The sequence below is a fragment of the Canis lupus genome, chromosome 5 (assembly GCF_003254725.2).
Source record: "Canis lupus dingo isolate Sandy chromosome 5, ASM325472v2, whole genome shotgun sequence".
In the NCBI taxonomy this organism is placed as follows: Eukaryota; Metazoa; Chordata; class Mammalia; order Carnivora; family Canidae; genus Canis; species Canis lupus.
In genome coordinates, this window is record NC_064247.1 from 29,471,290 (window position 1) to 29,496,992 (window position 25,703).

Sequence of the window (25,703 nt, forward strand, 5' to 3'; positions counted from 1 at the left end):
AACTTCCTGCAATACTTGAAAAACAAATAAAATACTCTGGGTCAGAACATGAAAGGTGACTCAACATCAACTTCCTGCTCTTACCTTAGGACCCTTTTGCATCAGTAATGCCTGACATCTGCAATGTCTTATCAAACAAGAAAATCTTGATAAACTACCCCACAAGTTAGATGAGCAACCTCTCCCTGTCACCACCCCACGTCATCACCCAGGACACTGCAAGTTTACTGCACACAACCTGTGTCATTCTTGTGTATAGGCCTAGAAGCTAAAAAGATTATGAATATACTGATAAAAATCTACTTCACTAACACAAATACAAGAGTGGTGACCAGTCCATTTTTTTTCCCTTCAAGTTAGGGTATACTCCCCTAGGTCACGTGGGTAGCTAAAAGATTTTTCTGCCAAACTAGGGGACATGATGGTGAGCCCCAAGCCCTGACACTACTTGCATTCAGGTCCTCAGCATGCTGGGTGCCCACCATGATGCTCACGTCCCCTTCACAGCACATGCTTCATTGGGCTCTAATCTGTGCCTACACCACCTACTTTCCCCAAGAGGCCCTAAGTCAGAAATAAGCACATGATTGTTTGTCCTGTTCTCCCCACAGCTGAGCACTGAAACCGCACAGAACCAGTTTGTTGACCTGAAATGAGTAAAAACCTATCTGTGTAAAGAATGACTGATGTAGGGGCCTCTGGGCTCAGTTGGTGGAATGTCTGCCTTGGGCTCAGGTCATGATCTCAGGGTCCTGGGATTGAGCTCTGCGTCAGGCTCCCTGCTCAGTGGGGAGTGCCTCTCCCTGAGTTCATGCTCATTCTTGTGCACTCTCTCTCAAATAATAAATAAAATTAAAAAAAAAAATTTGTCTTGGTCAAGTCATCAGATTCTTAGTTTGTGCTTTTATAAATCACAGATTTTTAAACAGTTGATAGCATTTTACAGAATTTTTATAGTAAACAAGTGCTTATACAAAATGATGGATTCTGTGTGATAGGAAACAGGAAGAACATTAAGATAGGAGTCAGAAAGCAGCTCTTTCCCACTCCTACAGTTCTGGGGTCTCCCGTGCATGCAGTCTGCGTACCAGCAAGTGTCAGCACCACCCGCAAACTCCCACTCCACATCTACTGAATCACAATCTGGATTTCTCACATACTGTGACCCTGCCCCATTCCCTTTCTTTGGTCAAACCTATTGAAGCTCAGGTCCTGAATCCAGCCGCTCCTACCACTTCCCCCTCCACCACACAGACTTATTACAACTGCACCCAACTCCTATTCTAAGTCAGAAGGCATGCTCAGGTTGTATCACTGCCTCTTTGAGACCTGTAAGCTCCTCTATGACATGGCTTCTGTGCTAGCTTTCCCAGATACTTCCTGAACATCCCGCAGTACCTCTGAACTGGCTGTTGTGGGGTGCATGGAACATTCCTCCCTTTCCCCGAGGTATCTGCACAGCTCTCGACTCATTTACCTCTCTGCTCAATGACAGGGCGTCTCTCCTAGAGAAGCTATCTATAGTGTCATCATCTCCCTGCCTCCCCAGCCAACTACTCTCCTTCCGTAACTGATTTTTCTCTTGCCATTTTTAACTATCAGACACACTGTGTATATACAACTACATTCTGTATTCTCATGATGTGCAAGAGTGCATGGCACATGGTGGGTATTCAGCACGTGCGCTCAGGGAATGAATGAACACTTGGCTTCTGAGATGCCTTCTCCAGCCTGCAAGGCCCTCTATATGCTCAGCATTCAGTGCATATGTCTGCTCTAATATTTACTGTTGTCATTAGATGGGAAAACCTGTTTTAACTTGACTCTGCAATCTCAGTGGCCATTAAAGTGCCTGCTACAAAGTAGGGCATTTGGGATTTGTTGAATGAATAATTTAGAAAGGGAATACTGTCTCTCAAGGTAAAACTGAGACTTTGTTAAAAATCATTTTCATGTTTGGGGAGCCTGAGTGGCTCAGTGTCGACTCCTGATTCTGGTTTGGGCTGTGGTCTTGGGATGGAGCTGGGTGTGGGCTTCCTGCTCAGCAGAGAGTCTACTTCTCCTTCTCTCTCTGCTGCTTCCCATGCTCCTGCCCACTCTCTCTTTCTCTCAAATAAAAATTTTTAAAAATCATTTCCATCTTTGTGGCAGCTGGAAGAAAGAACATCCTCAAGGAAAATGCCCAGTACAAGCTCAGAGAAGTTTCCAGAATGCAACCCTTTGAAATTTCTTCAGGGCAATGAGAGTCTCCTTTATTTTAACTTAACAGTTCAGACTTTCAGTAACTAAATCTGAGAGAGTAGCTTCTGTAGGTTCAATCAGACTTCAGAATGCTCAAAGAAAGAAACCACCTTTGAAAAACTTTTTGACCTAATGTGATTTCTGCTACATGTTTACTGTTGCAGGATTTTTAAAAATTTCGCTGACATTGCCTATATATGGTAGTCTATGGATATCATTTTTAAAGAATTAGCATTTTAATCTTTCACACAAATACTCCTCTTATGAGTCAACCAGAAGTATTTAGAAATCAGTGGGAAAGACAAAATATTCTAACACTATCCGGAGAAGAAATAAAACAGACATTTATTTTTTTCTTAAATGTAAGTAACTGAATCTCTTTCTCATCTTCTCTACTCCAGAGCTGAGTAAAGTTTCTAAAATTATATAGATAAAAACTGAAAATAGAGTTGAACACGAACACTTGTATTTGTAACAAGCACCAACATCTAGTAATGCATGCCCCAGAGAGCTGGCAGCGGATGACACTCACAGGCCAACTTTTCTCTTTATTTTCTATAACAGTATCCTTGGCTCTCCTAAGTTAGTCTGCTGGTTAAAATAACAGAACATTAGGTTCAGTATTTGCACTAAAATCTTAGTTAACTTCCAGGATTCAAATGAACTTTACTTTCTCAAACAATTATTTCAAAAACTGCTAGTAGACTTTTAAAAACAACTGTCATTTGTGCTGCAGATCAGGTAAGGGAACTGAGCCACCGTGTGTCTGTCCATGTCCGTTCCCCATCCTTGCCATGTTTACAACAGAGCCTCTCACAGAAAGCAAACAAAACAGGAAGGAATTACTACAAGAAATACTGATCTCCAGCCACTGAAGAACCAAGAAACTCCCCTTATCTACCTTTCAACATGATTAGCTGGGATTTCTTCAATAAGGAATGAAGACACAAATACTTTAAAAAATGCTATAGATTGTACAGGCCCATACAATACAGAAACACAAAATTCTATCCCAGAGCAACTGACTTTAGGGTTCTGCATATGTAGTTGGGGACGGGGGCGGGGGGGGGGGGGGAATGACCCTTGCCCTGGGAGCTTATTTCAGTTAGACTCAGAATCGAGAAAGACAATTTATATTAGGCAACAATTTATATCAGAAAGACAATTTATATCTATTGTTCCATCTGCCAAATGTTGCCACCTTACCCAGGTGATTCTAAGTTTTAATATTATTTGGAAAACATTTTGAAGTTAACAGTCATGACTGGAGTGGGTTAACATTAAAAACGATCCCCAGAAGACAAAGGAAAAGCGCTCACCGTCTGAGCACATCAGAGGCCACGGGCTGATCGTGCAGGAGGTAGCATGCCCCATGAGGCAGCAGAGTCCTGGAGAGGCAGCAGTCCTGGAGGCACCTCAACTAGGTGGACAGTGTGTGCGGCACACAATGGGACCTACCACTGACCACAGAGGAACTATATGCGAGGAGACATGGAAACAGCCGCTCTGGTCATTGGCCGCCTGCCTGGACACCCTCAACCCACTAAGTCCCCACTTTCCCAGTACTCTCATCTTCACAGTTCTCACCATTCATACACAACTGTTAGTCATGAAGTGGACTGCTCCTTGTTTTTGAATTAAAAATACAGTTCTTGTTGTATTACTAACCATTCTTCTAACTTTAATTATCAAATCACAATCAAGACACAAACTATGTAAAACAAACCAAGTTTCCTGAGAATAAGTTACACTGGTTCTGATTATTAGGCTTTTGTTTTTTACTACTTTCCCTTTTCCTGTGGCTATCTTTTCTTAATTTATGTACAGTTCCAGATTTGAGGGGGGAAAAATGCAACCGTGGTTTACAAAAAGATATCTGGGATAGGAGCTTGAGAGTAACTAATAAAATACACGGGCTCTCCTACTCCATTCACTGCTCTGACTCTGGGCTTTGTCATGGTTTTATTCCTGTTCAATATACTTTAGCATTATCTCCTACCATATATTGGACTTTAGCTCCACAAAATTTCCATCTTAGAACAGTCAAGAACTTTCAGAAGAATCAAAACAATTTTAACTTTAATGAGAAGAAGAAAATCATATTGATATTTAGCACTCCACCATCTAAACCAAACAGAATCTGTAAAAGGTTCACACAATGATTCACGTTTGGTGATTAAAAAAAAAAAAAAAAAAAAAAAAAAAATCACTGTAAATGAAGAGTGGCTCCCTGTTTGTAGAAAGTGAATACAATGTAAACCATCAGATCAGGTGATATCGACCTGGTACCATCTACACAGCCATTACCCCAAGCAGGGTGTGCTGTTGTGTCACTGTGTCCCCAGGAGGGCCTGGGCCCATGAGGAGCTGCGGTTCTGCCCATGTCCGTGCCCCTGTGGTCTGTGGCCCCCTCCTGCAGCCTGCCCAAGACCCCACAGGCCCTGAGCCATAGAGCTGGGCTTCAAGCCCATCCTGCTCACCTGAACCCTTACTCTCCATCTTCTCTATCCTCCTCCACTCCAGAGGTGAAAGGTATAATTCGAGGCTGCTGAGCTACCAAACAGGAAGCAGGAATTACCAGCTCCGAAACCTGTTGTTAGCCCTGCAACCTCCCTCCACAACCTCTCACCCTTTCTTTACTTTTTAAGGTTAAAAATCTTCCATCTACTTTTACCTGTGCTTCTCCCGTACCACACTCACTGTCAGCCTAACATTTCTCTGGGTAAGCATCTCTCCCTGACTGGTTTTTGGTGCAGGGACTGCATGAAGCAGGAGGACATAGTAGGCTGGCGGGGAGGAGCTTGGCACCCCTCACACCTTCACAATTGAGAGCATCTGCTCTACCCATCGTGATGTGTTCCCTTGGGATTCCACACAGGTTTTCCTAAGAGGGAAATGTGAAAGTGCTACCCTGCTAGATGTGGACATTAGCCAAATAAAAACAACAAATCTTTTAAAATGTACCTGTGATAAGTCATTTGACTTTAGATTGTTACCAAAAGTAGGCAAAAAATTGAATTACTGCTTAATTTAAATCAAGGCTTATGATTTCTAATAGTCCTAATAGTTACCAGCCCTTGGGCATCAAATTATCTCTGGATCATCAGAGTCTACATTCTTGGGCAGCCTGGGTGGCTCAGTGGTTTAGCGCCACCTTCAGCCCAGGGCCTGATCCTGGAGACCCAGGATCAAGTCCTACGTCAGGCTCCCTGCATGGAGCCTGCTTCTCCCTCTGCCAGTGTCTCTGCCTCGCTCTCTCTCTCTGTGTCTTTCATGAATAAATAAAATCTTAAAAAAAAAAAAAAGAGTCTACTTTCTTGACTTTACTGGTGCTTTGAGATTCAGGTATCTTGCAGGTCGTTGTTATCAAACTACTATTAAAAATTTAGTATCTTCATATCAATAAAACTGGGTAAAGGAAGAATACATTTCTCTCTCCCAAGTCTATATTTCCAAACGTTTAACACAAAAGTCACTAATGTTTACAAACGCTTCAATATGTAGATCCTAACCAGGCATCAAAGGGCTGATCGTGTGCTAAAGGCATAATATGCTTAAGATAATTTCAGGGCAATCATCTCAAGTAATTTAAATTGTTTTTTTAAAGTAATCTCTACCCACAACGTTGGGCTGCATGCCGGTAGAGACACAGGCAAAGGGAGAGAAGCAGGCTCCATGCAGGGAGCCCGACGTGGGACTCGATCCGGGGACTCCAGGATCACACCCTGGGTTAAAGGCAGCGATAAACCGCTGAGCCACCCAGGCTGCCCCCAGAAGGACATTTCTAAGTCTATGAGCTCTCTAGGTAAGGAGCCCTTGTGTCAACCTATGGTAAGAACCCCCATGTATTGGCAGCTCTTTTCCAAAGGCTGCTGTTTGACAAAACCTACAGGACAGCTGCCCATGCTGTCTTGGTCCATGTGCCTGGCGAGGAGAATGGATGCACTGTGAGAAGAAAGCCATCGAGGTCCCAAGTGCTGCTCGTGACCGTGGCTGCCACCTGTGCTTTGAACCGGGGACCTCAGCAAAGGGGGTGACGTGTGGGGCACAGACAAGTGGTTAGAGAACCACATCGAAGGCTCCAAGCCCTGATGCCAGTCCTGGAGCTGCATCTTCCTTGAGGAGGGAGCACCTGTTCCTCCTGTGCACAAAGATGCAGGATAGGGCATGATGGCCTTGGGCCCATGTAAACACACATCTAATGACTAGGGGTGTAATGAACTTCTACTGACTATCTGTTCTGCACTAGAACTGTAAATAAAAGCTTTACATTTACTCTCTTATGTCTTTTCATATCTCCCGCTCTCTAGTAATGGGCACTGAAATCCACATTATGTAGATAAGAAAAACAGCAGATTTAAAAACATTGCCAAATAAGAAAAAAAATTCATACTCAGGTCTGCTGTCTGTTAAAAGGGTGAAAATGTGTTCAATAACACACACTAGACCTCAGAAAGACGCCTGGAGTTTATATGTTGCTACCCTCCAGTCACTTTCAAGGCAGAATAAATATGTGCTTTAAAGGGTAGGCTCAGTCTGTGAAGCATATGCCTTCGGCTCAGGTCATGATCTCAGGGTTCTTGGGATCAAGCCCCAGGTTGGGAGAGCCTGCTTTTCCATCTGCCCCTCCCCCAGCTCATGTGTGTTCGCAAGCGGTGTTCTCTCATTCAAATAAATAAATAAATAAAATCTAAATACATAAGTAAATAAATACAAGGTAGTTAGGAACACCAGAACTTGGCTTCCCATCCAAATTACAAAGGGAAGGAAGAAACACCCAATTTCAAGACAAAAGAAAGCAGTAGTCAAACACAAGCAAATCAAAATTGAGCAAATGAGAGATTTGACATACTGACTTCAGAAGTGAAACTTAAAAAAAAAAAAAAAAAACAAAACACCAGAAATGAACTGTCACCCAAGCTCCAGTTTTGTTAAAAGAGTTATTACCATTTTGTGCAGAGAATCCTATGCATGCACAAGCCTTGCTGGGTGTGCTGGGACAAGTGTCTCACTCACCTGAGGCTGAGGTCATCATACTCTGCTGCACTGGGGGGCTGGTGGGTGCCGTGACGCTCATCTGGGACAGCATGGCCTTCCTGGGGTCCTGCCACGTCGTCGTCTGATCGATGTGACTGAGACATAACAAATCAGCATGTTAGACCACACACACACATCCTCAGAACAGCCACCAGCACACTGCGCTGGAGCACACAGGCAGGCCAGGGCGCTTACTCTCTTTCCTCTGCAATCTTTCTTCACCCCTGTGCCATGTGCTCTACTCACATTTCCTAGATACTATCCCAGCAAGATCTGAGAAACCACACTGGCAATGTTAAGGGAAGGGAAATCATTTTCACCCCTGGGACTAGTACTATCTGCTTCTCATAAAAGATGATTTATAAACCAATCATCTGTGATAGTCATCTGACCAAAACCCCAAATTCACAAGGGTATCACCCACTTTTTTCTCTGGGAGCTAAGAATGCCAATTAACAATACTTTTTAGAACTAAAGCCCATTAAGTAAACCACAAAAGAATGAAAAAGTCTTATTCTAAATATTGGCTTATTCCAAAGCCAAAACAAAATGAAAATCTTCATCTGTAAGTTTTCACTACCTCATGATTGTCAAAGGTCTGTTAGTTGCTAAATAAAACATTTAGATGTTAAATACTGCATCCTGTTACTACTGCAAAACATCTTATCACACGTGCACAAACATCTGTGCATCTATAAACTGGATGCAAAGGGTTAAAGATTCTGTGAACTATAAGACTACCAGGCTTCTAGCACAGAATCCAGCACAGGATCATTCAGAGATTTCTTCTTCCAGCAAAGTCTGTTTAGTGAAACAAGCTAAAAACACTGTATATGTGAAACTACATAAGAAATTATCCTGAAATAGAAATAGCCAGAGACATACTCAAACACTGATCAAAGTTCTCTCTGTATAATTTATAAAAGCAAAAACTTGAAAGCCAGCTAATCTCTAATGAAAGGGATTGGTTCTAAATATTAGAATGTATGACAGACTACAATGCAGCTACTGAAAATACTTTAGAAGAATATTTAATAACATGGAAGGTATTTGTAATACAGTAACGTACAGTTTGAGCCTATGTGTGCATATGCTGAAAACACGGGAAGGACAGACGTCATTTTCAGTGTTTGTTCCCAGATGGCTAAATTACAGAACTCTGCCTTGCTAATGCTAGGCTTTCCTATTATTAAACAATCATAAACTAACATTACTTTTGAATAGGGAGTGGCCAAAAATAAAGGGTTATTTTTAAGAAGTCCTACCCTCAATCATTTTCTGTATGGCTGCTTCAATTTCTGAGTTCTCTCTTCTCGAATCCTCTCGTGTCACAATGGTAAGGAAACGACACTCTCGTTAACTTTTCTGAAATGAACTAGAATGGTACTCCTATCAGTAGGAAAGGATCACTGCACTCTGGCTAGAATGATATGAACCTCAAGTATTATCTACTAGCAATGGGAGAATGATTTGACCTCCCAGGCAAGAAGAAAAGGGGATGAACACAGGGAAGGCCTGTCCATTTCCGAACAGCAGGGTACCTGTCAAGTCGGGGTTCCTGCAGACCAACTATAAATACTAAGAGTATTTATTTACTTAGTGGAACATATAATTTCTCGAACCATAACTTACCAGCACACTCCCCTACCAGTTATATGCTTTTTAGCACTAGCACTAGCATTTGCTCAGGCCCAGACAATAGGCACAACCTTGTTTCCATCCTGCCATGGAAGCACCTCCTTCCAGAAGACTGGGTCCTTATCAGACTCAGGAAGAGCCTATTCCACTTCCCTTCCAATCTTCCATATAAGCCACTACACAAACAAAACCATAAAATGCCTTCTAGATACGTACTGCTTCTCATGCTTACAGATATCAAGCAATACCTGTGGGGTAATTAATACAATGGTACTAAAAAGAAGCTTACAATCCTCAAGAACAAAATTTACAGAAATGTTTCTCACTGCCTATATAATGTTAAGAAACCAGGTAAGGAAATGGCCAAGTGATTATTACTGGATCTTCAATTTCAAAGTATGTGCCCCTACCTACTCCTTTTGTCGAGTACTTCCTAAAATCCCCTTGCCTGTGAGAGGTACAGGAGAGGAGGGAGGAATACTGGAAGCAAGTTGAAGACACTGCACGTAGTTTCCTAACTACTCAACAGGTGAGTTTCCCTGAAAACTGATCAACTGGGGCACCTGGATGGCTCAGTGGTTGAACATCTATCTGCCTTCAGTTCAGGTCATGATCCCAGGGTCCTGGGATCTAGTCCCACATTGGGCTCCACCACAGACAGTCTGTTTCTCCCTCTGCCTGTGTTGTGTCTCTGCCTCTCTCCCCCTGTCTCTCATTACAAAACAAAACAAAAAACTAATCAGTTACAAAAATCCTATTAATCCATTCATAACCAAATAGGGCCCCACCTGAGGGCTTAGGAAGACCTCCTCTGATGACTTCTGTAATACAGGCACCAACCTATACATTTGTTCTTAAAACTTCTTTCTCCTTGAAATAAATTAGAGTTTGAATAAAGAGAACACACTTACTGCTCTCCAAAGATCATTTTACTGAAATGTTACAAAAGCAATACAAATGCTAAAATTTCTCTTCCAGACACAGCCCTTAAGCCCCAGTGAGATAGCTGAGAGCCCCAGAAAGCTGTACCAGAGTATGCTAATGGCGCATTTACTTTAAAAAATCTAGAGCTCAGGATCCCTGGGTGGCACAGCGGTTTGGCGCCTGCCTTTGGCCCAGGGCGCGATCCCTGGAGACCTGGGATCGAGTCCCACGTCGGGCTCCCGGTGCATGGAGCCTGCTTCTCCCTCTGCCTGTGTCTCTGCCTCTCTCTCTGTGTGTGACTATCATAAATAAATAAAAATTAAAAAATAAATAAATAAATGTGCATAGAAGCAGATGAGCTTGGGATCCCTGGGTGGCTCAGCATAAACTGCTTTGGCCCAGGGTGTGATCCTGGAGTCCCAGGATGGAGTCCCAGGATTGAGTCCCACATTGGGCTTCTGCATGGAGCCTGCTTCTCCCTCTGCCTGTGTCTCTGCCTCTCTGTCTCTCATGAATAAATATATAAAATCTTTAACAAAAAAAAAAAAAAAAGGAAAGAAAGAAAGAAAGAAACAGATGAGCTCAAGAGTTACAGTCACCCATCAGAGGGCAGGAAGAAGAGAACGTAGACACAGCTTTCATCATAACCCGAGGTGGATGCAGCAGAAGCAAAGAATTTCACTGGCTGGTAAGAGGAGAATGGGTTTTGGGGTGAGGACTTCAATTTTCTGAAGAACATGAAATAATGAGGCTGGTATTATTGGTAACCCCACTATTCAAATAGAAAATTCAGGGATGTGGGCGCCTGGGTGGCAGCTGGGTCAGAGGACGCCTCTTGGTTTTGGCTCAGGTTATGCTCTCAGGGTCATGAGATTGAGCCCCACATGGGGCTTCCCCACTCAGTGGGGCATCTGCTTGAGGATTCTCTCGCTTTGTCTCTCCCTCCTCTTCAAAATACATAAATCTTTTTTAAAATGAAGAAAAGAAAACTCAGGGATTTGTACAAAATCACATATCCAGGGCATAGGAGGATTGCATGTGGCATCCAGGAATTCTGAGAATAATTTATGAACCAAACAAATAAATGAAAAGGACAGCACTCAAAAATGTAAACTCTTTGTAATACATATTGAATAACAAAAATAATGCACAAATAACTACAAGGGTAGAATAAAAAGGTACAGGTATTAAAGATTCAGTAAAAGATGCCAGAATAAGACGAAATATAATTCTATAAATTATATATATTTTTATATATATTATAATTATAAATATATAATTTCTATCCCACTAGATCAGCTTGAAGCAGATGCACCTGGGGGATGCCTGACCTAGCAGTGCTTGGGGAGCACAAACTGACTTTAACATATATTAAAGCAGCATGTATTACTTCAAAACATGGGTGATGAAGACTTCATGTAAACACTAATCTGAAAAAGGATTGAAAAGAATTGTCAAACTATACTAATTCTAAAAACGTCAAATTATAAATAACAGAATCAAAATATATAAACCAAGGAGATAAAATTAAGAAAAACTCATAAAACACTATTTCCAGAGTTAAAAATATGCAGTTATACATAGCATAGAAACAAACTAAAGATTCAGTTTATCATGTTCCTAAGAACAGTCTAGATGCTGATCTTACTAAAAGAAAATAAGTGTGAAATCCTACAGCCCCTTCAACATATTTAAGTAGATCGTTGCTATTATTTTGGAGAAGAAAAATGACTGATTGATGACCAAGATAAAGTTGGTGATCTCACTGTGGAGCAGCCAAAGCTGGCAGGCAACGAACGAACCTGTCAGCATCCGAACAGATGAGACAGAAGCGCTGTGGGCAATGGTCCGCTTGGGCAATGGTCTCTCCTGTGTCCACACAAGCCACCTTTCCCACGGGCTTTTGTCTCTTTTATTTTACACTGCAGAATTTGGTCTCACGTGTTGGATGACTTAGCAAAGTGTATACAGAACCACAAAAGGGGCAGAAACCCTAAAGTAAACGGTTAGAAACAGATTTTTTGCATTGTCCCACAAGGTAACTGCAGCTACGGGGTACTGAGGTATTTCAGAAGCTTTACATTCTCCCTTAAGCTCAAACTTGGGCCCTGAACATGTGGGGATTCTGACCTTATAAAGAATAACAGTATTATTGTTACACTGTCAAAGCACGGAGGAAACCACAAGAACACAAAAGGCTCCTTGACACTATGATCGGGAGACCCCAAACTCTCCTCCCTAGGACCATTACTCAACAGGGAGGATGATAACCAGCCATTGTTTTAGGAGTCAGAAAAAAAATAAACAAACAAACACTAAAAGAACAAAACAAAACAAAACCACCTACAGTGTATTAAGATGAAGGCATTTGTCCGAGGGCAGATGACCTGCATGCAGCAGAGCTGGGTTTTAACTCAGAATGGATGGATGCACCATCTGCACGGTGACCTACATGAGATTTCCTCTTATGATGAACCACACCTCTTATGATAAACCATACCTGGGGTGTGATTTAGATTTCTTAAGACTAATCTTTCCATCACCACCTCTTCTCCTCTAACCCTTGCAGAAGTTACACACAAGGAGACAGAAATCTCTGCCACAACATCTGGCACAAAAACCCAGGGTCGCATTCCTCTGCGTCTCTCCCATTCAAATACAAAGGGATTATGGTAGTTGGGAAAAGTTCCCAGGGCTTTCAGATACACAAACATAACTTCTCATAGATCCCTTGGATACTAGGGGGAGAGGAGTGGGAAGCCCACCACACAGGTTCTAAATGTCAGAAACATCCCACAAGGCACCCAGCTGGCTCAGTGGGTAGAGTATGTGACTCTTCATCTCAGGGTTGTGAGCTCAAGGCCCATGCTTGGTGTAGAGATAACTTAAAAACAAGAAATGTCCCACAGACATTTCTCACATATTAGAGACCATGTGCTGCCTTCCCCACTGAAACCCTGAGCTTTCCCATGCAGAACAAAGTCACCACTCTTTCTGCAGGCTTGTCTCAAGAGGACCTGGGTCTGGGGTGCTGAGAAGCACGGGCTGGGCACAATAAAGACCTCCCCCTGCTGAAGGATGGACCCTACCACAATGGCTCTCATTCACTCCTCAGAACGATTTCCTTAAAATGGGACACAGGGGTTCAGGAAAATGAAGGAACTGGCCCTCCTTCACACTGATAGGAAGCAACAGAGCCAGGAATTAAAACACCTTTTAGCTTCTAGCTCAGTGCTCTTTCCACCTCATCTCACTGGTCTAAATAGGAAAGGATTTTCTAAAATGCTAAAGTTGCCACTCGAGCAGAATAGAATGTCTTCAAGGAATGTAATTTAAAAAGAGACTTGGAATTCTTCTAAATGCTTTCTTTTCCAATTCTTCAACTATTAAGACTAATCCAGGACTAGCAAACAAGTTTGGCCATCAGAACAGAAAATTATCTTTATTACAGAAAATGTACAATTGTTAGAGGATGCTAGTGATCGGTTAATTGCTGACGCTGGTAAAGACATAAACTGGTTATGAGCATATTATGTTTACTATTTCTATTCCTTTAAATTAGTGGTTTGTACTCTAAAAAATTATGCTGGCTTTTGTTTTTCCTACTTTGTTTCTAAATTTATAAACAAGATTTCTGGCACTGGTATAACTTAAGATATAGACACAGTAACAGGCAAGTTGCCTACCTAGGCACTGTCTTCTCATTGCGTCTAAGTGCCAGTACAAGTGCTGGCTTCAAATCATCTCTCAAAGTTTACCAAAAGTAACTCTTCCTTATGATCACACTGACCTATGAACACAAATGTGTGTGCTGTGAATAGTAAGCCCACTTGGAAGTGAACCCTAGAGAATGGCTTAGACATTGTAGTTCTTTTAAAAATTCATTGTGCAGATCAGTATCAGCGCCATATAATCAACAGCTATGTAAGCCTATTATGAACCTGATTCTTTTCAAACATCTGCTACAATTCTTGAGACTACTTCAGATCATCTTTCCACCAACTAGCCTTTTCTAAAACACTTGATTGTCCTGACTTTTCAGGACGCAAATCCCTCCTCTCAGAAGCTTCTCTGTGGAACAGCAAGAAAAATAAGACAGACACAGATCGAATCCCAGCTCTGTACGGGCAGGCCATTTTGTCAAACTGTTTGTCTTCAGTTAAATGGGAATGATTTATTTCCTTCCCAGGGCTGCAAGGACTAAATACAGCAATATATATAAAAGTGACTAGTAATGTGGTTCCTGGCACACAAAAGGCCCTCAAATATATATCCTGACTTCATTTTTGTGCTAGTCCAATATTTAGAACAGGAAAAACTTAGTGAGGGATGGACCGAGTCAAGAAGATGTTCAGAACAGAGAGAACAGCTTTGAAGTGAGGATGGCAGATCTCAGGTAAGGAGACACAAATGGTGATAAACCAAAGCAAATGGGGGGCAGGGAGGGCAACATTTCTTATGTACCTGCAAAGTCCTTTCCCACAAATTCAAAGATGCTCTTCAAATTGTTGGTTGTATGTTGTATTATCAAATACTGAATCCATAATCCTTATAAGGAACCCTAAGCAACATAATGGGAAACGAGTTTTATAGTTATAAAAAAAAATACTGATGAGTTTCTTCCCTTTTTTTTAAGAGAGGGATGGGGGAGAGGGAGAGAAAGAATCTCAAGCAGACTCCATGTGGGGCTTGACCTCAGGACCCTGTGATCCTGTGTGTTACAGCACTGGCTGCACTGGCCATGGTCTCCATTCCATGCCTTTAATTGAAAACAAAACAAAGAGCATTGCAGACTTTCAACAACTGAGTTGACAATGTACCGACATTTTTATTTAGAGCAATGATTCTCAATTTAGAAACGGAGTCTGGGGGAGGGTGGTGATGGCATTTTTGGTTATCATGGTCCTGCAAATATTTACCGGGGGAGGGTGCTGGACGCTAGGTTTCCTGCAGTGCAATCTTCAGCAACTTTAGAATGTCCTACCAGACACTCATGTAAGCAAACGCCACTTTTACACATAAGACTCCACTTCATAAATAAAGTATATTTTGTACAATTTTAGTTAGATGCCAAAATTTTCTGGAAAACAATAAACTACATTTAGATTTGTGGGGAATCTGTTAACAGTACATCCTGTTTGGATAATCCCACTATCAATAGTAATATCCTCTTGGTATTTTTAGTTACCAATTCAACACACTTCGTCTTTATCCAAAACTGTCACATTCATGGGACTTGCAGACATAAGCATGAGACTACTTTTATTATAGCTTCTAAAACAGTCATATCTAAATATATATGTTAATATACATACTATTTTATCATAAATTACTCTATTTCTCATTCATATTACATAATGTTGGTTTTAAAAATTATGTATATAGTTAACTTCATATGAATTCGATTACCTATGAATTTTTATTTATTTAAATTTATTTTATTTAATTAACATATAGTGTATTAATAGTTTCAGGGGTAGAATCTAGTGATTCATCAGTTCATATAACAACCAGTGCTCATTCCATCAAGTGCCTGTCACCCAATTACTCCTTCCCCCATCTCCCCTCCAGTAACCTTCAGTTTGTTTCCTAGAGTTAAGAGTCTCTCATGAATTTTATTTTAAAATAAGAAACATCTTCCTAACAATTTCCTGCTAAAAAGGGCTGATGGGATGGACAGCATTAAGCAGCATGAAGTACAGGGCACCTAGGTGGCTCAGCAGTGAAGTGTCTGCCTTGGGCTCAGGTCATGATCCTGGGGTCATGGGATCGAGTCCATATGGAGCTCCTTGCTTAGCAGGGGGTCTGCTTCTCCCTCTCCCACTACCCCCACCAGCTTATATTCTCTCTCTCTCAAATAAATAGAATCTTAAAAAAAAAAAAAAAAAAAAAAAAAGCGGCAGCATAAACTACAGGCAGAGAATGTCTCTATGACGTACCTCTCCCCATGGGACCTGGAGCCTCCCACCCCCTCTATCTCAAACATGAATATAGTGCTTGGCATGTATGTGCTCAGTAACCATGTAATGAACTGAAAGCTTATTCCATTGGTTTATTCTTTAGCTACCAAGAAATACTGTGACCTAAATCCTAAATAGGGTCCACTGTCCTGCAGGGCGTGGCACGTTGTGAGTCATCAGTCAGCAAAATTGTTAGAAGACACAATCTTAAAAAAAATAAAATAAAATAAAAATAAAAATAAAAAGAAGACAAAATCTTGTGCTCATGATTCTTGGGGCAGTGAGAAACACACACCAGTACTTCTACATCAGGTGTTAAGTGAGTGCAGTAGTTACATGGAGAACTGTGCTTTAACAAATCCTGGTGTTTTTGGGACAGAGGGTGGACAGAGTTAAGTATCACCTAAGTGTCACTGCAAACTCCCTGTCAGTCTGCCAAATGTTGCAATTTTGTTTAAAATCCAGAACTAGTAACAAAAAATGGGGTTGCTATGAACTAACCATATCATACTACTGCTTGCCTCCTTTCATAATCCACTTCTGAAATGTTCTTCTAAACCAGTAAAATCCACCTTTCACAAAACCCCAGCAGTGTAGTCTTTAAAAAAAAAAATTTATTTATTTATTTATTTAATTGAGAGGGAGTGGGGGGAGAGAGAGCATGCAGGAGAGCAGAGCCAGACTCCCTGCTGAGCAGGGAGCCCAACATGGGGGCTCAGCTCAGGGTTCAAATCTAGGACCCTGGGATCACAACTTGAGCTGACGGCAGACACTCCACCTACGGAGCCCCCCCAGGTACCTCCCCCAGCAATGTAGTCTTATTAAACTGTCTGCACTTGTCCAGAACTACCTAGCAAATTGGTTCTTTACAACTCTGCCAAGATTCTGTGATGACCAATGCCACAAATCGGTTATAAGAATTTAACAACATAATTAATAAACTATTTGAACAGGAACGTTCTCTAAAAATACACCTGACAACTGTTTAATCTCTTAAAACACTTTTCAGACCTTCTCATGTTGTGAAAGGGAAAAACCAAAAAATTTAGCAGAAGTGACCTGCTTACAGTAACCCTCAAATAAAATGCACATTTGTGAAATCATCTTTGCTGCACAAGCTTGTAATTCAACTGTTACGGGAAAGGAGAGAAATCCCTAACTTTTCCAAGGCGCCTGGCTGGCTCAGTTGGTAGAGCAAGGCAACTCTTGATCTCAGGGTTGTGAGTTCAAACCCCACAATGAGAGTAGCAGGGATTCCTTAATAAATAAAAGCTTAAAAAAAAAAAAGTATTGAAACAAAACACTCTCACATTTAAAGAAAAGAAAGAAGAAATTGCTAGTTTTTCCCAACAAAGGTAAACAAAAACTGCAATGACAGAAGTGCGCTCTGCTTTTAGGGTTAGAGACACCTGTGCAACCAAATCACCACCTCTTAAAGTAAGACAATTTGTACTTAAATGTGTAAGACCATAAAACCTAAATATCTAATGAGAAGCCAAGTGGTCAAACTAAAGGATTTTTTTTTATTAAGAAAAATTAACTTTTAGGAAATAACAAATATAAGATTAAGTCTGGAAAACCAGGAATAATACAAAATAGATGTGAGGAATGTTTTAATTTTAAAAGTTCTATTACTGCTATCAGGCTCTCAAAATACTATTATGGCAGGACGGGTTTTAAAATTTAGAAAGTAGGCAGTCAGCCTGGACTTAGGCTCACTTATCAAGCCCATGTTTGTTGTGCAAGTGTTATTTATAGTCACATGCTAGAGGCTGTCCCCCAAGCTAGCTAAACCTACACGCTTAATTGATTCTAGGAACAATGATACATTGTGTTCAATCATCCTTCTATGAGCTACAGTTCCTAAGCTACAACCATATGCTTTTCCTAATTGTATAGATCTACCAGGGACTAGGGTTAGAACCCTCCAAAATTCCGAGATGTGCACATACTGGAATTTCTTGATAAGGATGAGAAGACTTACATACTCAGCCCTTAGGATAACATAGTTTTTATATTACTGGAAATCAGAACCTTAAATTGAAATTTAAATAACTGAGCTATCATTAGAGCCTATTAAAATTGGGCTAAAATATGAACAAGTGTAGGCAGAAACACATAAAAGCAAACGTACAACTGATTATACTCTACAAACTGTATACCACTGTAATCGGACCCTATGCCCTTAGGTTAAATAAAATTAACATTTGCTCACAAGTATGAAATCAATTTAAACACGACTCAACCATGTTGTCATATAAGAGGGACATGCTTAAATGCATCTCCCTTGGAAATGGTTATTCTCCAGGGAGGGGTGAGGATGGAGCAGTCATTTGAATGATGCCAAAACTCAAGTGGACACTTCCTGAAATAAATACAAAAGTTCTCTAAATCCGGATCCCAGATGGCTTTTACCTGTAGTTACGTCCAGTGACATTCTATTCATAATGCCACAATGACTGAACACATTCTCCCCCAAAATTCAAAAAGCAGTATTTATGTATCCTTATTTCATGATGTCACAGCACATACTGAGATTCACAGTTGTGTTAAATGAACAAAGACAAGAATTCAAGTCCCTGGATTCTAAGTTAGGGTCTACCTAGCTTCCTTCTTTTTTTAAGGATTTTATTCATTTATTCATGAGACACACAGAGAGAGAGGTAGAGAGGCAGTCACGGGGGGGGGGGGGGGGGGGGGAGAAGCAGGATCCCTGCAGGGAGCCCGATGCAGGACTCAATCCCAGGACCCTGGGAGGATGACTTGTGCCCTACCTAGCTAGCTTCCTTCTTAAGAGTCACCTTAAAAAAAGAAAGAGAGAGCAGCCTGGGTGACTCAGCGGTTTAGTGCCATCTTTGGCCCAAGGTGTGATCCTAGAGACCTGGGATTGAGTTCTGTGTCGGGCTCCCTGCATAGAGCCTGCTTTTCCCTCTGCCTGTGTCTCTGCCTCTCTCTCTCTCTCTCTCTCTCTCTCATGAATAAATAATTTTTAAAAGTCTTAAAAAAAAAAAAAGAAAGAAAGAAAGAGAAAAGAGGGGCGCCTGGTAGCTCAGCTGGTTTGGCGGCCAACTCTTGGTTTCTGTGCAGGTTGTGACTTCACATGGTCATTGAGATCGAGGCCCATGTCTCAGCACAGTCTGCTTGTCCCTCTCCCTCTGCTGTTCTCCCACCACTCTCTCTCTCTTAAATATTTTAAAGAGAGAGAAAAAAGAAAGAAAAGGGGGAAAAAAACCAGAAAAAAAGGCAGAACTATGACCAAATTAAAAATTTTTTTTTCATAATCCACTTCTGAAATGTTCTTCTAAACCAGTAAAATCCACCTTTCACAAAAACCATTTTGGGATTCTGTGAGGGGGAGAAAAAGCTAAGAAATTTAAGAACACAGAACATCTACAAATGTTATTCCTTATACCACTTACGTCAGAATTACCTGGAATATTTTTCAGTACAGTGAGATCAGAGAGTAAATGATCTAGCAACTTTACATATGCTTTCATAATCTGAGATCCTTACATAAAATAAGAATTCATTTATTCACTCAGAAGAGCCAGATAGAGAGAATCCAGTCTCTTCAAAAGATGACTGATGGCTTTCTCATATTCCTGAGCAAATATTGTTAAATGAAACTAGTACATGTCAGATGTCAAGATGAAGTGACTTTGCTCACACCTTTTAAAGACCCTGGCAGGACTACCGTCTCATTTGATAATTGTTGGTCTGGGGGAAGGGGGTGGGAGAAAAAACCCATCAAGGTGGCCAAGAGGTGTGTTGAGCAGCAACTCTGACCTCATTGGCCATGGCAGGAGGAGGCCTGGGACTCTGGAGCAGGGATAGAGCAGACAGACAAGTTCAGATCGTCAAAGGAAGCTACCCCAGCTTTGTGGGTCTCATCAGACGCCAGTGGCTTCCAAATAAGGATCTGCTCATTGCTGGCTCCTGTGTCTACGTGAGGAAACCACACTTACTAACAAACCTAGAACTGTATTCACCTAGGATCTACAACTACAGTCAAGTTCTCGACTGTTAATACAACAGAATTTCAGCTACCCAAAATATTAATATAGGACAAGCACAACAGTCTGGGAAACACCTCCCAGATGGTAGAGCACCAGGAAGGCAATCTAGAAAACCCACAATAAACACTTCTGAGCAAAGGAGGCAGATGGGCCTCCAAAACAAACACAAACAACTTTCAACATAAACTGCTGGACCCCTAACCCCCCCCATTTTGATGAAAATGATACAATCACACACACACAAAAGAAAGAAAGAAAATGATACAATCACCACTTGCCTTAAACAACAGTTTGGTAACACTGTAGAATGTCTTCCATCACCTAAATTAGCAAAATAACTTGTGCATATTCTACACTGCACTTTCAGGACATGACAATAAATGTTATATTAAATTTTGATTTTGATGTTTTGTTATTGAATCATTAGTTTTCACTTGAAACGATGGTACTTGGCTAACTCTGAACTTCTGTTAATGCCTCCAGGGATTCCTTGGTCAGAAGAGAGAAGGTGACAAGGTGGTGGAAAGGCACTCTGTTTACTAACTGAACTTAAGGTACCCAAACTGTCAAGTCCTTTGTCCTTTCTGGACCTCAGCTTCCAATAAGTCAAATCAATACTTCACTTTTTGAATGTCTACTAAACCATTTTATCCATATAATCATTTTCAAAGTAAATAAATACTTGACGATAACACCTGCAAAATTTTAAAATTGTTTTATTATTTAAATTCCAAATAGTTAACATATAAGGGCTATAGGTTAGTTTCAGGTGTACATATAGAGATTCAGCACTACCATACATCACCCAGTGCTTATCACGACAGGTGCACTCCTTCATCCCCATCACCTATTTCCCTCCTTCCCCACCCACGTCCCCTCAGGTGGCCAGCAGTGTGTTCTCTAGAGTTCAGAGAATGTTTCTTGGTTTGCCTGTTTCTTTTTTTTTCCCCCTTTGTTTTGAATTGGCTGGATCCCCAATTTTACATGAGACCCTGGCTCAAGGAATAGGCTCCTAGTTAGTCGTTCTCAGGAGTTTGCTTCCAGTAAGAGTTCTTGTGCATGAAGACAGCATTTCTCTAGTCTCTGGATTAGGATGCCAAATATCTACAAATTTATGGAAAACAAGTCCAAGCTCCAGGAATCTAAAATATTAATGAGGACACGGTTTACTAGATTGGGAGTTTCACTTTAATTCTCTTTAAATTCTCCTTCTGTAAGTAAAGTGATTAATAAATAACAGAGGTTCCCAAAGCAGGAACTTTATTGGTTTATTTATGGAATTCATTTGTAATTCACATATCGTATACTTACATAAAAATAATGGATTCTTTAAAATAGTGCCAGAACGCCTCGATTTTAAGGTGAGAAGGCTCAAACACCTCAGTATGAAATAAGTTATTTCTTTGTATCTTAAAAAAAAAAAAAGATCTGTATGCAAGGGTCATACAAAATTTTGTGGAGCATGACCTGTGAGAAGGGGCGGGGCTGAGGGACGGCCATGCCTGCTTGGGACTGAGTGGTACGCAGCTGCTGGACAGACACTAATTATTAAAACAGCCTGAGAGCGACAGGCTTAACAGGAATGCCTCGGCCTATCGAAGTAAAGTCCAAGTGGAGAAGGACTAAAATCACCAATGGAAAGGCAGACTCTAAAATTCTTAAATTAGGAAAAAAAACTTTATACCTGAGGGAAAAGTTCAGTGACTGTTTCATGTTTCCCTGCCTCTGGTCACATTTTACCATGGATAGTAAAATGGACTTGTTCTGCTATAATAGATGTCCAAATAAGCAAAATTTGGGGACTTCTATGGGCAGGGAAGTTGAGGAAGGAACAGTAAAACACAAACAAAAAACTGTTAGTTTAAGCTACCTCCAAAATCATGTAAAAAAAGCCTTAAGAAAACCACCAATATTAGGCACCATAAAAGATCCCAAATTTGCACAGCAAAGGAAACAATGAACACAATGAAAAGACTAAACCTTCAGATCTGGAAAAAATATTTGCTAAACCATATATCCAATAAGGAGTTAATAACCAAAACATAGAAAGAACTCATACAACTTAATAGGGAAAAAAAACCCCAAACTAATCCAACTAAAAAAGGACAGGGGAGGGGCAGCCCTGTTGGCTCAGCGGTTTGGCGCCACCTTCAGCCCAAGGGTGTGATTCTGGAGACCTGGGATCAAGTCCTGCATCGGGCTCCCTGCTCGGAGCCTGCTTCTCCCTCAGCCGGTCTCTGCCCTTCCCCCTTCTCTCTCTCTCTCTCTCTCTCTCTCTCTGTGCCTCTCATGAATAAATAAATAAAAGCTTAAAAAAAAAAAAAAAAAAAGGACAGGGCTAACCAGGCATCTGAAGAAGACACATCAATGACCAATGGGTACTTGAAAATATGCTCAGTATCACTAATCATTAGAGAATGACCACCACGTACCGGTTAGAATGGCATCAAGACCAGATATCACAAATGCTGGCATGGATGGAGGAAAGGTAACCATCAAGCACTGTTTGTGGAATGTCAACTGGAGCAGCCACTACAGACAACGGTATGCAATTTCCTCAAAAAGTTAAAGAACGACGCTAAGATCCAGCAATTCTACTTTTGCAGATTTATCTGAAGGAAACAAAAATACTAATTCAAAAAGATCTGTGCACTCTCAAGTTCACGGCAGTACCATTTACAGTAGCCAAGATACAGAAACAACCTAAATGCTCATCTACAGATGAATGCACAAAGCAGCTAGGTGTGTATGCACATACTCCGCCAGTAAGAAAAACCACAAGGAAATTTTGCCATCTGTGACTGTGGGGATGGACCTGGAGCATAATGCTAAGTGCAGGAAGTCAGACTGTACAATCTAACTCAATTAAGATGTGTACGATTTTAAGACGTGAAATCTTAAAAAGAAAAACACTAAACTCATAGAAAAAGAGATCAGACTTGGGCCACCAGAGGTGGGGGGTGAGGAAGGTAAGTGAAGGAAGGTGATGGCAAGGCACACATTTCCCGTGGGAAGATAATGGAGAACTGGCAGCGCAATTCACAGCACAGGACTAGCTAACTCTGCCTGAGGACATGGTGGAAGCTGTTAAGAGAATTAGTCTCTAAGCGTTTTTATCACAAGGAAACATTTTTTCTTTAAAGAATTTATTTGAGAGAGTGTGAGCAGGAACGAGAGGATCTCAGGCAGACGCCCCACAGAGCCCTGAGCCCAATGGATGCATGGCCACAACCCAGATCGTGACCAAGAGTTGGACTGAGTCACCCATGCGCCCCTTCCTTTTCTTTTCTATACCTCACATTCCTGCAGTTCCTCACTAAGAGAAATTGTACAGGTGAGTTCAAACTGCAGTTTGGGGAAATCACAGGTGTCAGAAGGGCCCAAGGGCAGTGGACAAGCCTGGCTTTGGGAGAACCACCCTTGTGATCATGGCTTCTCCCCTGCCAGGTATTTTTTCTTTTCCTTTTATTTTATATCTATGTAAGATGATAGACATTAACTAAACTTACTTATGGTAATCATTTCACACTGTATGCAAATCAAATCATGATGCTGCACACCTTAAATGTCTACACTGCTGCACATTCAATTCTACCTCAATAACACCTGTGTGTAAAATCCCAAGACTTTTTGTTCTTTCAATAACCTGCATAGGTCTCATGAAACTGTCTTAATGATCTTTTTCAAAATTGTTATAGCAATTACAGTGTTTTACTTCCATCCAATCATTTAAACATTCAAGTTCCTAACACTGATCATGGTACCAGGTAAAGGGAAAACAAAAATAGAAACGTTTTAGTTATAGGGATTCTGAACCTATAAAACATAATACAGACTTTTTTTTTTTTTCTTATACAAACTAGGGCAGAGATTGGGAGGAAAACCAGAATATGCATTATCTATTCTAACATGGGCTGCTCAAGTCTCCCTTCCACCACCTGAACACAGCACAGCTCACATCTACCAATGAAGGCAGCCTCTGGATTATATTCAGATAATTTACTTATGTCCCAGGCACAAGTCTTCTGCATCACTAACTGGTGATTAAGTCAATACAAAGAACAGAACTGCAGAGATCAACAGGTAAACAGAACAGTCCACTGTCAGGACTGGAAGGAAACTTGCAGACCAACTGTCCCATTTTATAGATGAGGAAGTGGAGAGACAGTCTTAAGTGCTTGTGATGGGACCGTGACAGATTTCCTGACTCACAGTGCGGGACAGCCTCCACAGACAACACCCAGACTGATCTCCTAAAATACAGACTGACGGAGCTTGGTCTAGAGAGGCCAGAACAGAAAGTGTGGGCCCCGCCTACCTGTCCCAACACCTGCTGACACCAAGGTCACTGGGAGAAGCAGCATCTACAACTGCTTTGATGCCAATGACTCAGGTTGAAAAACAACTCACAGCAAAGCCATTTTATCAGCATTTTGAAGCTCTTCATTAGCCAGGTGAGAGGTGCTTACTACAGATGGTATGTGACCCACACTGAACAGAACACTTCCCATTGTCTTCTCAGCAATACAGAAGACAGTGTGCCCTGTACAAGTCCCTTTACAGGTACACGAAGGGACATCCTCATTGGGATTCTGAGTGCTTGATATTTACTTACTATTAACTACTACTATTACCTCACTTAAACCACAGGGAAAATATCTGAAGTTACACAAAGGGTTCTCCTAGTCACTTGTGTTATTAATTTTAAGGCTGTCTGGCCTCCAGCTAAGCAGGCTGTGACACAATGCTTGCAGGTTGAGCACTATCCTTGACCTCCTAAGTCCAATCCTCCCTCACTTGGGAGAGGACAGACTGAGGTTCATGATGGATTTAACCCCCTGCCAGAGATCACAACAGAGTATCCAGAAGAGGGAAAACTAGAATTCAAATCCCCTTCCAATCAGCTTTTTCCTGTGCAACCCCAAACCTCTTCCATACCACAAAACAACTAAATCCAAAGCAAACCAAACAGTAATATCTGAGCTATAGTTCATTTAAAACACTTACTGAATAGGTAACCAAGTGCCAAGTACTGCTGACATTAAAGTGAGTAAGACATGATTCCTGACTGGAGAAATTTCCTACTAGAAGGGAAGAAGACCCACAACAAGGAAATTTTAATAAACAATGATAGAGAGGGAGGCTTATGGTACTTTTGGAGAGGTTCTTGGTCCAACCTGGAGACACAGAAGACAGAAGAGATAACCTCTGACCTCTGCACTGAGTTGGTTGAAAAGGTGAGGAAAGTACTCCCCCAAAGAAAGGGCAAAATGAGCTAAATCAGAGGTGTGGCTTTTGTCCACTTCAATCAAAGAGCCCAAGTGGATTTCCATTAAACTCCTCTGGCTGAAAAAGATGAACCTGACTCTTGTGATCAAATACACCTCTACACATTACCAAATGCCTCCAGGGAGCAAGAGGACTAAACCAACCACAGTTAAATCTTAATAAAGACCGCATGTCCCTTCTTACATAGATAATATGCTCCATTAGAACGTTATTATTTAACAAATACTAGGCCAGGGGCGCCTGAGTGGCTCAATCCATTGATGTCTGACTCTTGATTCTGACTCAGGTGGTGATCTCATGGGTCGTGGGATCATGCCCTAAGTCAGGCTCCATGCTGGGCAAGGAGTCTACTTGTCTCTCTTCCTCTCCCTACTCACACTCTTTCTTATTCTCTCGAATGAATGAATAACTAAAATCTTTAAAAAACAAAAAGACACAACTACTAGGCCAGTGGAGATTTATATACACACACACACACGCACACGTTTGTATATATATAATATAGATATATAAAATAAAACGATTTTTTTTTTAAGATTTCATTTATTTATTCACGAGAGATAGAGAGAGGCAGAGACAGAGGTAGAGGGAGAAGCAG

At 41.2% G+C, this 25,703-nt stretch overlaps 1 protein-coding gene and 1 pseudogene across 13 annotated transcripts in view; both read right to left on the minus strand.

Moving 5' to 3' along the window:
* The window catches only part of YAP1 (Yes1 associated transcriptional regulator), a 105,265-nt gene that overhangs the window by 46,118 nt on the left and 33,444 nt on the right, over nt 1-25,703 (minus strand). For all 13 annotated transcript variants that reach the window (XM_049110047.1, XM_049110045.1, XM_049110048.1 and 10 more), the window contains exon 3: nt 7,258-7,373. In XM_049110047.1, coding sequence (XP_048966004.1) covers nt 7,258-7,373 — 116 coding nt within the window. The remainder of the gene's footprint in view (nt 1-7,257; nt 7,374-25,703) is intronic.
* On the minus strand, nt 23,121-23,271 carry LOC112671578 (U1 spliceosomal RNA; annotated as a pseudogene).